Below are 12717 nucleotides of genomic sequence, written 5' to 3'. Positions count from 1 at the left end.
CTGCACCATCGAGAGCATCCTGCCCGGTTGCATCACCGCATGGTATGGCAACTGCTCAGCATCCAACCGTAAGGCGCTACAGAGGGTAGTGCGTATTTTATTTTTTATTTAACCTTTATTTAACTAGGCAAGTCAGTTAAGAACAAATTCTTATTTACAATGACGGCCTACCGGGGGAACAGTGGGTTAACTGCCTTGTTCAGGGGCAGAACGACAGATTTTTACCTTGTCAGCTCTCGATCGAGCAACCTTTCGGTTACTGGCCCAACGCTCTAACCACTAGGCTACCTGCCATCCAGGACCATATAACTAGGCGGTGTCAGAAGGTAGCCTAGTATATATAGCCAAAAAATTGTCAAAGACTCCAGTCACCCAAGTCATAGACTGTTCTCTCTGCTACCGCACGGCAAGCGGTACCGGAGAGCCAAGTCTAGGTCCAAAAGGCTCCTAACAGCTTCTACCCCCAAGCCATGAGACTGCTGAACAATAATCAAATGGCCACCCAGACTATTTACATTGACACCCCCCCGTTTGTTTTACAGTGCTGCTACTCACTAATTATTATTAGTCACTTTACCCCTACCTACATGTACAAATGATCTCGACTAACCTGTACCCCCGCTTTGACACAGTACCGGTACCCCCTGTATATAGCCTCATATTTGTTATTTTATTGTGTCAGTTATTTTATATATTTTTTTTTACTTTGATGTATTTAGTAAATATTTCTTAACTCTATTTTCTTAAAACTGCATGTTGGATAAGGGCTTGTAAGTAAGCATTCACCGGTAAGGTCTACAACTGTTGTATTCAGCACATAACAAATAACATTTGATTCAACTACTTGTGATTATTATTATTTGACCATGCTGGTCATTTATGAACATACTTGAAACATCTTGGCCATGTTCTGTTATAATCTCCACCCGGCACAGCCAGAAGAGGACTGGCCACCCCTCATAGCCTGGTTCCTCTCTAGGTTTCTTCCTAGGTTTTGGCCTTTCTAGGGAGTTTTTCCTAGCCACCGTGCTTCTACACCTGCATTGCTTGCTGTTTGGGGTTTTAGGCTGGGTTTCTGTACAGCACTTTGAGATATCAGCTGATGTAAGAAGGGCTATATAAATAAATTTGATTTGATTCAATTTGATTAGGCACTAAAACACACCTTCAGAACCCGTTTCAAATTCAAGTCTTATACAAAGGTCTTTAAAGGTTTTCCAAGACCACCTGGTGACTCTTGAATAGTTTGTTCTCTCCCAAAGCCTTTTAACAAGCCTCAGTGTTCACAGTGTTCTTAGCTCTCTGTCTAACTCTGTTCTCTCTGCCAGGCCAGCCTAGCCTCTTGGCAGGCAAGATACAGTCCACTGAGTCCATCACAAAAACGGCTGAGCATGAGATGGAAGGAGAGAGTGATGGGGGGATATGATGATGGAGGGAGAGAGGGAGAGCTGAGGTGGCGGCTAGCAGCCGTATTTAGGCAGCCGTTGGCATGGAGACCATAAGTTCCACTGGAGGGGGCGAAACAAATGCACGCTCGCGCTCTTGCTCTCTGTAGCCGAGTAATCCTCTCTCAGCAGGCAGAGGGACGTCACATAGAAAATGATAACTGCTGTAGAAAAGCCTTAGTGGGACTGACTGAGTGACCTGGCAGACAGAGCAGTGAAGAGCAGAATGAAAAGGTTACATTTTCATCAAAAATGGTCATTAAATGAATCAGCATGATTTAATTTGCGTGATGGCAGCATGATTTAATTGAAAGGTTTACAGTATTTTTTGCTCCACAGATATGTCACCCGACGAGGGAAATGAAATGTAAATACACCTTCTGCACAGTGGTAGTGATATAGCCAATGTCATGAAGTTGCCTATCTTTGTTCAGTGTGGACAGGCTTGCTATTGGTTGTGTTTAATTCATCAGCAATGAATCACATAATATGTGATTATTATGCCTTTCAATGAATAAGGTGAATAAACTGAGACTCAGCAATATGACATGACCACGAGCAGTAGTGAGAACCAAAGATATTGCAGATTAGAGCAATGCAAGAGGCTGCAACCACACAGAGGATCGACACATCTAGCTCATTTGAAGTAAATTACCTGTGCCCTGTCCGGTGTGGGTAGTCCCCTCCTCATCCTCACTGGGCTCGGCTGGCAGCACAGTGACCTTGGTGCCAGTCTGCTGGATGAACTGCTGCAGGTTGACCTGTCTCAGCTCCTTGGTCAGCTGCTCCAGCTCATGCTGCATGTTCTGGAGTGGAGATACAGATTGTCCAAAGATATAAATCTATATTTTTTGCCATCTGTACTTCTATAATCTGCAGCCATACTGACTGGTAATCTGTTCCTGGTGCGTGGGTGGGCTACATGTTATGCCCCAACAATCTGCCCATGGTGTGTGTGTGCCCACCAGTATGTTCATTCAACACTCTATATGTGTCTCTATGTGCATTTGTTTATGTGTACGGTCATGCATCAGTGTGTGTGTGCATGTCAATGCATGTGTCTGACCTGCATTCTCTTGCTACTCTGGCTCAGGGACCTGTCCACGGCTCTGCAGCTGCTCTCCAGCTGGACGGCTTGTCTGTCCTGGGTCTTGAGCTCCGTGCGGGCCCTAAGCAACTGCGCCCTGGCCTCCACCTCGCTCACCCTCTGAGTCTCCTGTCTTTCCCACCGCAGACGCTCCTCCTCGAGACCCGCTTCCACACCCTGACACAAAGACAGGTTTTAGTTTGAGACCAATAGGAGTAGGAGGTGGTTAGGAGAAGATAGGCTTCCCAGCACCCTTGCCACATCATCTGTTTTGAAGGTAGTCTGTTATAAATACAGATGGAAGTGCATAGAGAGACATTCAGAGAAAGGACAGGCATTGTCTCTCTTTAAAATGGTGATGCAAGGTGCCTGTACACCTTTAATGATAAGGGGTTATAACAATGTAATATTCAACAGAAATCGTAACATTTCGAATTAGAATTAGAATGACAAAAACTTTATTGTCCACGCAATGTGAAAATGTGTCTTGGCTTCACCACATAAAAACAGACATTAAACACCATCAGGAGCACATCATTCTCGAGATCATTAAAGAAACTATACAAAGTACAAAAGTGCAAGTGCAGTTTCGTACAATTTAGGTGACCAATAATAGTGTCCAGGTCACTTGTACATATCTAACTAATGCCCATGGGTCATAAATCCGAGGTGTGCTCCACCCACCTGTACCAGAGCCATCCTGTCCCCCAGGTCGACCTTAGCGCCCTGCAGACGTCCCGTTAGCTCCTCAAGCCTGTCCTCCAGCTGCCTCTCGCTCTCCTGCTCAATCTGCAGCTCACTGGCCCAGAACTCCTCCTCCTCCATCTCCACTTCGTTTTTCCTCAGTCGTCTCTCCAGCCTCACTATCTCCTCCACCAGCCCTCCCGCTTCCTTTGCCTCCTCTCCCCCTCCTTCTCCCCCACCCCCACCCCAGGTCTGCAGCTCAGCCTCATAGGCCTCCAGCCTCTTCTCCAGCACACCCAGAGTCTCTCTCTGGAGCCCCACCAGTCTGACCAAGTCATCCATGCGGCAGGCCCACATGCCGGGGGACACTGCCCCCCCTGGGGCTACCGCTTCGGCTGCTACATGGTGGTGGTGGTTCTGGTTCCCACCGTTCCCCTGGAGTAGGAGACGTTGTTTGGCCTCGGCCTCCCTCTCCTCCCAAGCCCGGCCCCCACTCAGGATGTCCCGGAGGCCCCAGGGCCTGCCGGAGAAGGTGAGGGACTTGCGGCGTGGCTCACGGCGGCGGAGGGAGCGCTCACTGGGGTGGCGGAGCTTGGCAAGTGGGGGGAGGCTCTGCCGGTGGAGACCGCGTTCCGGGCCCCGAAGCGGGGGCCCCTCGGAAGGGGAGCGTTCAGTCAGGGAGGGGCCTGTGCGGTGCAGGATCAGCTGGACGTCACCGGCATACTGACCCCAGGTGTTGATGGAGGCCACTGGGCTCTCGTGGGGGGCCAGGTGGCGCTCTGTGTCCCGCCATTGCTCCACCAGGGTATAGCGCCCAGTGCGGCCTTGAAAAAACAGATAAGACAAGCTCAGATGTCAGCTTTTTGTGTATGTTTTTGTGAATGTCTTCTCAGCCTACAATTGAAGTCGGAAGTTTACATACACCTAAGCCAAATAAAAATTTAACTCAGTTTTTCACAATTCCTGGCATTTAATCCTAGTAAAAATTCCCTGTCTTAAGTCAGTTAGGATCACCACTTTATTTTAAAATGTGAAATGTCAGAATAATAGTAGAGAGAATTATTTCTTTCAGCTTTTATTTCTTTCATCACATTCCCAGTGGGTCAGAAGTTTACATACACTCAATTAGTATTTGGTAGCATTGCCTTTAAATTGTTTAACTTGGGTCAAATGTTTTGGGTAGCCTTCCACAAGCTTCCCACAATAAATTGGGTGAATTTTGTCCCATTCCTCCTGAAAGAGCTGGTGTAACTGAGTCAGGTTTGTAGGCCTTCTTGCTCACACGCGCTTTTTCAATTCTGCCCACACATTTTCTATAGGATTGAGGTCAGGGCTTTGTGATGGCCACTTCAACACCTTAACTTTGTTGTCCTTAAGCCATTTTGCCACAACTTTGGAAGTATGCTTGGGGTCATTGTCCACGTGGAAGACCCATTTGCGACCAAGCTTTAACTCCCTGACTGATTTCTTGAGATGTTGCTTCAATATATCCACATAATTTTCCTGCCTCATGATGCCATCTATTTTGTGAAGTGCACCAGTCCCTCCTGCAGCAAAGCACCCCTATAACATGATGCTGCCACCCCTGTGCTTCACGGTTGGGATGGTGTTCTTCGGCTTGCAAGCCTCCCCCTTTTTCCTCCAAACATAACGATGGTCATTATGGCCAAACAGTTCTATTTTTGTGTCATCAGACCAGACATTTCTCCAAAAAGTATGATCTTTGTCCCCATGTGCAGTTGCAAACCATAGTCTGGATTTTTTCATGGCGGTTTTGGAGCAGTGGCTTCTTCCTTGCTGAGCGACCTTTCAGGTTATGTTGATATAGGACTCGTTTTACTGTGGATGAAGATACCTTTGTACCTGTTTCCTCCAGCATCTTCACAACGTCCTTTGCTGTTGTTCTGGGATTGATCTGCACTTTTCGCACCAAAGTACGTTCATATCTAGGAGACAGAACGCGTCTCCTTCCTGAGCAGTATGACGGCTGCGTGGTCCCATGGTGTTTATACTTGCGTACTATTGTTTGTACAGATGAATGTGGTACCTTCAGGCGTTTGGAAATTGCTCCCAAGGATGAACCAGACTTGTGGAGGTCTTCAATTTTTTTCCTGAGGTCTTGTCTGATTTCTTTTGATTTTCCCAGTGTCAAGCAAGAGGCACTGAGTTTGAAGGTAGGCCTTGAAATAATCCACAGGTACACCTCCAATTGACTCAAATTATGTCAATTAGCCTATACAGAAGCTTCTAAAGCCATAACATCATTTTCTGGAATTTCCCAAGCTGTTTAAAGGCACAGTCAACTTAATGTATGTAAACTTCTGACCCACTGGAATTGTGATAGTGAATTATAAAAATAATCTGTCTGTAAACAATTGTTGGAAAAATGACTTGTGTCATGCACAAAGTAGATGTCTTAAAGAACTTGCCAAAACTATAGTTTGTTAACAAGACATTTGTGGAGTGGTTGAAAAACTAGTTTTAATGACTCCAACCTAAGTGTATGTAAACTTCCGACTTCAACTGTATGTACTTTGACAAACTAACTAACAAATCCATTGAGATGAATAATAGCTCTTGTGATAATCATATTTAATCATTTAATCATATTTATTAATAGTATCAGTGCATCCATCGCCTTGGAATGTATATGAGTCTTGTATAATTAAACATCAATCTATGCAGAGATTAATAACCTTGTTTTAGGTCATATGACACTTCCAAATTTCACACACGTAACAAGGCCAAAGAGCCCGAGGCAACCCCCTGATACACACAGTCTCTTGCCAAAAGCCCAATGCTGGTCCCAACTAGAGATAAACCTAACATTAATCTTGTCATTAGACATTAGTACTGTGCATAGGACCCTACTTTAAACCCAGAATATACAGAGGTTTAGGATCAGTGGATCTCAGTATTAAATTGATGATCACTCTCGAGTGGCGAGTTGCGCAGCAGTCTAAGGCACTGCATCACAGACCCTGGTTTGATCCCGGGCTGTATCACAACCGGCCGTGATCGGGAGTCCCATAGGGCGGCACAGAATTGGCCCAGCGTCGTCCTGGTTAGGATTTGGCCGGTGTAGGCCGCCATTGTAAATAAGAATTTGTTCTTAACTGACTTGCCTAGTTAAATAAAGGTTTGATAAAAAAAAAAAATATCACCATGTGTAAAACAGTCGCAAATTGAAAAACTATAAAGGTCACTTGGGAGAGTAAGAAGCAGTATCCCATATTATAAGCGGTTCTATGGTGATTTTACCATACAAGCGATGATCCATACAACTGTATCTCATGAAAGAGAAATATGGTTTTACAGCTTATCTTGTCTAAAAAAAGAAAGACAAAAAGTAGGAGAGGCAGGGGAGAGGAGGAGAGAGGAGGAGAGGGGGCTTCAATAAGTGGTTCTGCTTTTCCCCTTCCTGGCGAGCGATGGAAGGATGAGTCAGACTTTCCCTCCTCCCGCCTGCCCCACATAGTGGAAAGTGATGTCAATACAGGCTGCTCCATTCCTCTCCTCTCACTGAGAGAGAGGGGGATGGATGGAGGGATGAAGGGAGGGAGGGATGAATGGAGGGGGAATCTGATCCAAATAAAGCCTCTGACTAAGATCCTCTATCTCTCAATACAGCACCAAGAGGTTGAGGCGTAGGCAGGAGGAGAGGAACACATATTTGTTAATTTCATTAGGCCTATTTCAATTAGCGACAGGCTATTACATTTTCTGCAGCAAGCCTAATTTTAAGACAGCCCCTGATTAAAATTGGAGTTTAATTAACCACCATTTCTTAAACGAACAACACATTACTGAGAATCAGTATATCTTCTTCACTGTCTCTATACTTGAGTACTACTATCAGTAGTTCTAAACACTTAACACTAGTCCACATTGTACGCAGTCAATCAACTTTGGCTTGGTGACAAAGACAGTAGCCTACGTAACCAAAGCCTCACTGGTAAATAGGTTAGGTTAGAGGTGCATTACATGATCATTCTACTACTCCCTATGTCAATACAATCCTTAACGAAGGGCAAAGCACATTCAGAAAACAAAGTATAGGCCTACTACAGGCTTAAATGCCAATACTTTTTATTTTTCAAACACACATAAAACAAACATCCTAAAGCCTTGGTCAAGAGTCATAGGTCAGAGCTCACCTATGGCCTGGGCCAGAGCGATGACCACTTCCTGGCAGGTGGTTGCCTCGGTGACCCCGCATACGACCCTCTGGACCCCGTCCACCCAGACCTTGAGCTCCATGCTGGGTCAGGTGACTTAGGTCAGGTGCAGCGAGGGGGCCTGCTGCGGTGGGTTGGCCCCATCATTCCTGGAAGCTCCAGCTGTGCACAGGGGTGCAGGGTGGCTCCAGCTGACCACCACCTCACTGAGGAGGAAGAACACAGAGCAAAACAGGAAGGACCTGGTCAGGAAGCACATTTAAGAGGACAACATTGTTTTGGTTATTTTGCATTCTCTGCCCAGAACTGGAAAAAACTGGACCAACTGTTTAAAATAAGTTTCTAGTTGAAATGTTGCAATTTCAACCAGTTTTCACTCACTGACTGAGGATCTTTTGAATTGTGTAAAACTATTTATTTGGTACATGTAGAAGTTGTTGTCAGTATAGTCTGTGAGGAGATAGGTAGTGGCTATGGGAGATAGGCTCATTCATCATGGCCTGAAAACAATACCAGCCTGAAAATGTGTGCCACTATTTTTAGGGGCTGTTGAGGAAAAGGAGGATAGCTCAAACAGTTGGTGAATGACAGAACCGTCAAACCGCCCAGCCAGGCATACTGGGACCAGCTGGACATGACATTGTTGTTTTCATCCTGGCTCTGTGAATAGGTACATGTCTTTAGGGGTGTTAGACAGGAAGAGCCTGCCAGTCCTGATGCTCTGAGCCAAGTTCCTGTTATTTTATGGAGAATCGTGAGGAAACAACAGTGAGGAGAGAGCAGGAAGATGGCGTCAGTGAGATAGAGAGGGGGCGTGCAGGAAAAGTGAGTGAAAGGTGAAATGGAGAGGGGGCAGGAAGAGAGACTGCAGCAAAGGAGGGAGAGGATGAGGAGGATGAAGGGAACAATTACTTTCTTTTGATGTCGAGGATCTCGTATTTTGCCGCAGATGTGCCAACTTTTCAAAGAGATCCTACGATAAGTGAGGCGTTTTATTGTGCAAATGTATACACACAGAAAATACTTAAGAGTCCTCTTGAGAGAGAATGGCCACCAAGGGAACAGGGAAAAGATGCACACGATGTGTTGAAAAGGAAAAGTGAAGTGTATGTTTGTGCTTCTGGCTCGATTTGATGAGGAACATATGGCCGAAACTTTAGTTGGTTTTCTACATAATGCTCTGTGTGTTGTTCACTGTATGAGATTCAAAATAGCTTCACTGTAGTAATCCAAAGAAGTATGTGGTAAACACTGAAGAATTTAGGACATAGACTGAAGACTACCAGCTTTATCAGAAATGCATATTTGTCTCACATTCATTTTGAACCCCAATCCCTTCCCAGTCAAGTTCATTCCAGACAAAATGAACAAGACTGCTTTTGTGACTGTAGTAGACTCTGAGTAGAAAACAAAACATGGCCAGTGTCCTTGGTCCATGCAGTCTGGCACATTCTAGATTCCTTCCTGCCACACAATGGACCATGGAAGAAAAGTCAATATGAAATTGCGAAATCAGATTAAATTAGGGACTTTTCAAAGGAAAACCCGGCTCAGCTCCATCGCAGTCCTCTTCAAGGAGAGAGTCTATGAAGAGAGAGTAGATAGATGGCCAGTGTCCAGAGCTGTGATGCCCCCTAGAGGGCTGACCTTCATAGTGCAGTTGAGCACAGAGCTCTATCCCTCTTCTGGTCACTTAACCCTCCTCCACATCTCCTCCACTCTCCTCCACCACCCACGTTCCCTCTCCATGTTCTTGATGTCATCTAGCACAGCCTCGGCAGGCTGCTGTGCCTTACAGACACACACGCACACATGCGCACACACGGTCAGACACACGCACTCACACACTGCCTCTCTCATGGTGCTTTGCTAAACACAGTGCGAGATAAAATCAGTTCGGCTAAATAGAACTAGGGGCTTTGAAATAACAATTTATCATTTTAGGACCAGGCAAATGAGGGCTGCAAACAAACCCTCTGTATCTGTATGTGTGTGTGTGTGTGTGTGTGTGTGTGTGTGTGTGTGTGCGTGCGTGCGTGCGTGCGTGCGTGCGTGCGTCACCTTTATCTCTGGCCTGGCTGATGATCTCTCTATTCCTGGCGTGTTTACAGCTGGTTAGAAAGTGCTTTTGTTCTTCATCCAGATTGCCCTTAAATGGCAGCAGACTGCAGATAGAGGGATGGAAGGAAACAGGCTGCGAGTCACACACAAATAGGACCCTGGGAGATTTTTCTGCACTGACCCATTACTCTGTCACCATTTTGTTGAACCTTTTTTTCCAGGGGAGTGTGAAGAGTGAAAAGGACAGAGGGGCCTGAATGGACACTGGAATACAGTGTGTGTGTGTGTGTGTGTGTGTGTGTGTGTGTGTGTGTGTGTGTGTGTGTGTGTGTGTGGTGTGTGGTGTGTGTGTGTGTGTGTGTGTGTGTGTGTGTGTGTGTGTGTGTGTGTGTGTGTGTGTGTGTGTGTGTGTGTGTGTGTGGTGTGTGTCGCGTACGTGCGTGTCAGGGGTTAACATGAAACTGACAACACTCCACCATTGAAATGGGTCAACCTGGCCGTGCGGCTGCTCCAGTTTCAACTGTTCTGCCTGCGGCTATGGAACCCTGACCTGTTCACTGTGATTACTATTACTTGACCATGCTGGTCATTTATGAACATTTGAACATCTCCACCGGCACAGCTAGAAGAGGACTGGCCACCCTCATAGCCTGGTTCCTCTCTAGGTTTCTTCCAAGGTTTTGGCCTTTCTAGGGAGTTTTTCCTAGCCACCGTGCTTCTACACCTGCATTGCTTGCTGTTTGGGGTTTTAGGCTGGGTTTCTGTACAGCACTTTGCTATATCAGCTGATGTAAGAAGGGCTATATAAATACATTTGATTTGATTTATTAGCCAGAACCAGTTTGGTTTTATAATAGTACAAACCGCCCCCACAGAAAAACAGCCAGTGGTTATGTCTACACAGTGAGGGTACTAATGCACCTTAATACCATGTTGTAACACACGTTGGCAGGTATTACAATATGACATATTATCCATATAAGCTTGCATTCAGTAAACACAAACAGAAAATACACACCAAATAAAATAAAATAATATTTGTCACGTGCCGAACACAACAGGTGTAGACCTATCCGTGAAATGCTTACTTAATGCAGTTCAAGAAATAGAGTTAATAAATATTTACAAAATAAACTAAAGTAAAAAATGTTTTATCAAAAAGTAACACAAGAAAATGACATAACAATAACGAGGCTATATACAGGGGGTACCGGTACCGAGTCAATGTGCGGGGGGTACAGGTTAGTCGAGGTAATTTGTAAAGTGACTATTCATAGATAATAAACAGCGAGTAAGCAGCAGTGTAAAAACAAAGTGGGGGGGGGGGGTGTCAATGTAAATAGTCCAGGTGGCCATTTATTAATTGTTCAGCAGTCTTATGGCTTGGGGGTAGAAGCTGTTAAGGAGCCTTTTGGTCCTAGACTTGGCGCTCTGGTACCGCTTGCCATACGGTAGCAGGGAGAACAGCCTATGACTATGGCTGGAGTCTCTGACAATTTTTTGGGCCTTCCTCTGACACGCTTAGCATATAGGTCCTGGATGTCAGGAAGCTTGGTCCCAGTGATGTACTGGGCCGTACGCACTACCCTCTGTAGCGCCTTACGGTCAGACGCCGAGCAGTTGCCATACCAGGCGGTGATGCAACCGGTCAGGATGCTCTCGATGGTGCAGCTGTAGAACGTTTTGAAGATCTGGGGACCCATGCCAAATCTTTTCAGTCTCCTGAGGGGGCAAAGATGTTGTCATGCCCTCTTCACAACTGTCTTGGTGTGTTTGGACCATGATCATTTGTTGGTGATGTGGACACCAAGAAACTTGAAACTCTCGACCCGCTCCACTTCTGCCCAATGTATGTTAATGGAGACCTGTTCGGCCCTCCTTTTCCTGTAGTCTACGATCAGCTCTTTGTCTTGCTCACATTGAGGGTGAGGTTGTTGTCCTGGCACCACACTGCCAGGTCTTTGATCTCCTCCCTATAGGCTGTCTCATCATTGTCAGTGATCAGGCCTACCACTGTTGTGTCATCAGAAAACTTAATGATGGTGTTGGGAGTCGTGCTTGGCCATGCAGTCGTGGGTGAACAGGGAGTACAGGAGGTAACTAAGCACGCACTCCTGAGGTGTCCCAATGTTGAGGATCAGCGTGGCAGATGTGTTGTTGCCTACCTTTACCACCTGGGGGTGTCCCGTCAGACAGTCCAGGATCCAGATGCAGAGGGATGTGTTTAGTCCCAGGGTCCTTAGCTGAGTGATGAGCTTTGTGGATACTATGGTGTTGAACGCTGAGCTGTAGTCAATGAACAGCATTCTCACGTAGGTGTTCCTTTTGTCCAGGTGGGAAAGGGCAGTGTGGAGTGTGATTGAGATTGCGTCATCTGTGGATCTGTTGGGATGGTATGTGAATTGGAGTGGGTTTAGGGTTTCCGGCATGATGGTGTTGATGTGAGCCAAAACCAGCCTTTCAAAGCACTTCATGGCTACAGACGTGAGTGCTACGGGGCGGTAATCATTTAGGCAGGTTACCTTCACTATCTTGGGCACAGGGACTATGGTGGTCTGTTTGAAACATGTAGGTATTACAGACTAGATCAGGGAGAGTTGAAAGTGTCAGTGAAGACACTTGCCAGTTGGTTCGCGCATGCTTTGAGTACACGTGGTACTCCTGGTAATCCAGTCGTCTGGAACAGCTGATGTTCTCATGCATGCTTCAGTGTTGCTTGCCTCAAAGCAAGAATAAAAGGCATTTAGCTAATCTGTTAGGCTTGCGTCACTGGGCAGCTCGCGGCTGGTTTTGCCTTTGTAGTCCGTAATAGTTTTCAAGCCCTGCCACATCCGACGAGCATCAGAGTCGGTGTAGTAGGATTCAATCTTAGTCCTCTATTGACGCTTTGCCAGCAAGTCCATTACAGTATGTATATAACTGACAATGATACAGGACAACATAGTGGTTGGTGCTAAGCCAGTGGCACACAGGGCACAGGTCCATCTCTCTGCCAACTCTGCCGCAACTCAGCCTGCAGAGATGCCCATGGCCTGATCCTGTAGAGCTGATCACAACCCTGAGCCAAGAAGCATTCCGTGAGACGCACGGCTTACACTACATACCAACACATTCCATTTCAGCTCCAAGAACAGCAAAAAAAATAGATGCTTTATTGCTGTAACGTAAAACCCAAAACAGCCCAAGTCCCAGATGACCCAAGATGCATTTGTAATTTGTCTCAATGTGGCACAGCTTCAGAGTTCAGGCTGGTGGTCTCTGG

The 12717-nt window shown here is 46.1% G+C and overlaps 1 protein-coding gene across 2 annotated transcripts in view; it reads right to left on the bottom strand.

The window, feature by feature from the left end:
- Positions 1–12717, bottom strand: part of LOC111962486 (ras association domain-containing protein 8-like) — a 30221-nt gene that overhangs the window by 5600 nt on the left and 11904 nt on the right. Inside the window, exons 2-6 of one of the 2 annotated variants that reach the window (XM_023985605.2) lie at positions 9456–9559; positions 7374–7600; positions 3217–4040; positions 2512–2709; positions 2101–2251 (exon numbers count right to left, since the gene is read on the bottom strand). In XM_023985605.2, the coding sequence (XP_023841373.1) occupies positions 2101–2251; positions 2512–2709; positions 3217–4040; positions 7374–7476 (1276 nt within the window). In that variant the 5' untranslated portion in view covers positions 7477–7600; positions 9456–9559. The remainder of the gene's footprint in view (positions 1–2100; positions 2252–2511; positions 2710–3216; positions 4041–7373; positions 7601–9455; positions 9560–12717) is intronic. The other variant, XM_023985606.2, reaches the window with a different exon arrangement.

This window comes from Salvelinus sp. IW2-2015, linkage group LG4q.1:29, assembly GCF_002910315.2.
Source record: "Salvelinus sp. IW2-2015 linkage group LG4q.1:29, ASM291031v2, whole genome shotgun sequence".
NCBI classification, from domain to species: domain Eukaryota; kingdom Metazoa; phylum Chordata; class Actinopteri; order Salmoniformes; family Salmonidae; genus Salvelinus; species Salvelinus sp. IW2-2015.
The sequence above is the reverse complement of the archived record's forward strand: the minus strand, read 5'-3'. Positions and strand labels throughout refer to the sequence as shown.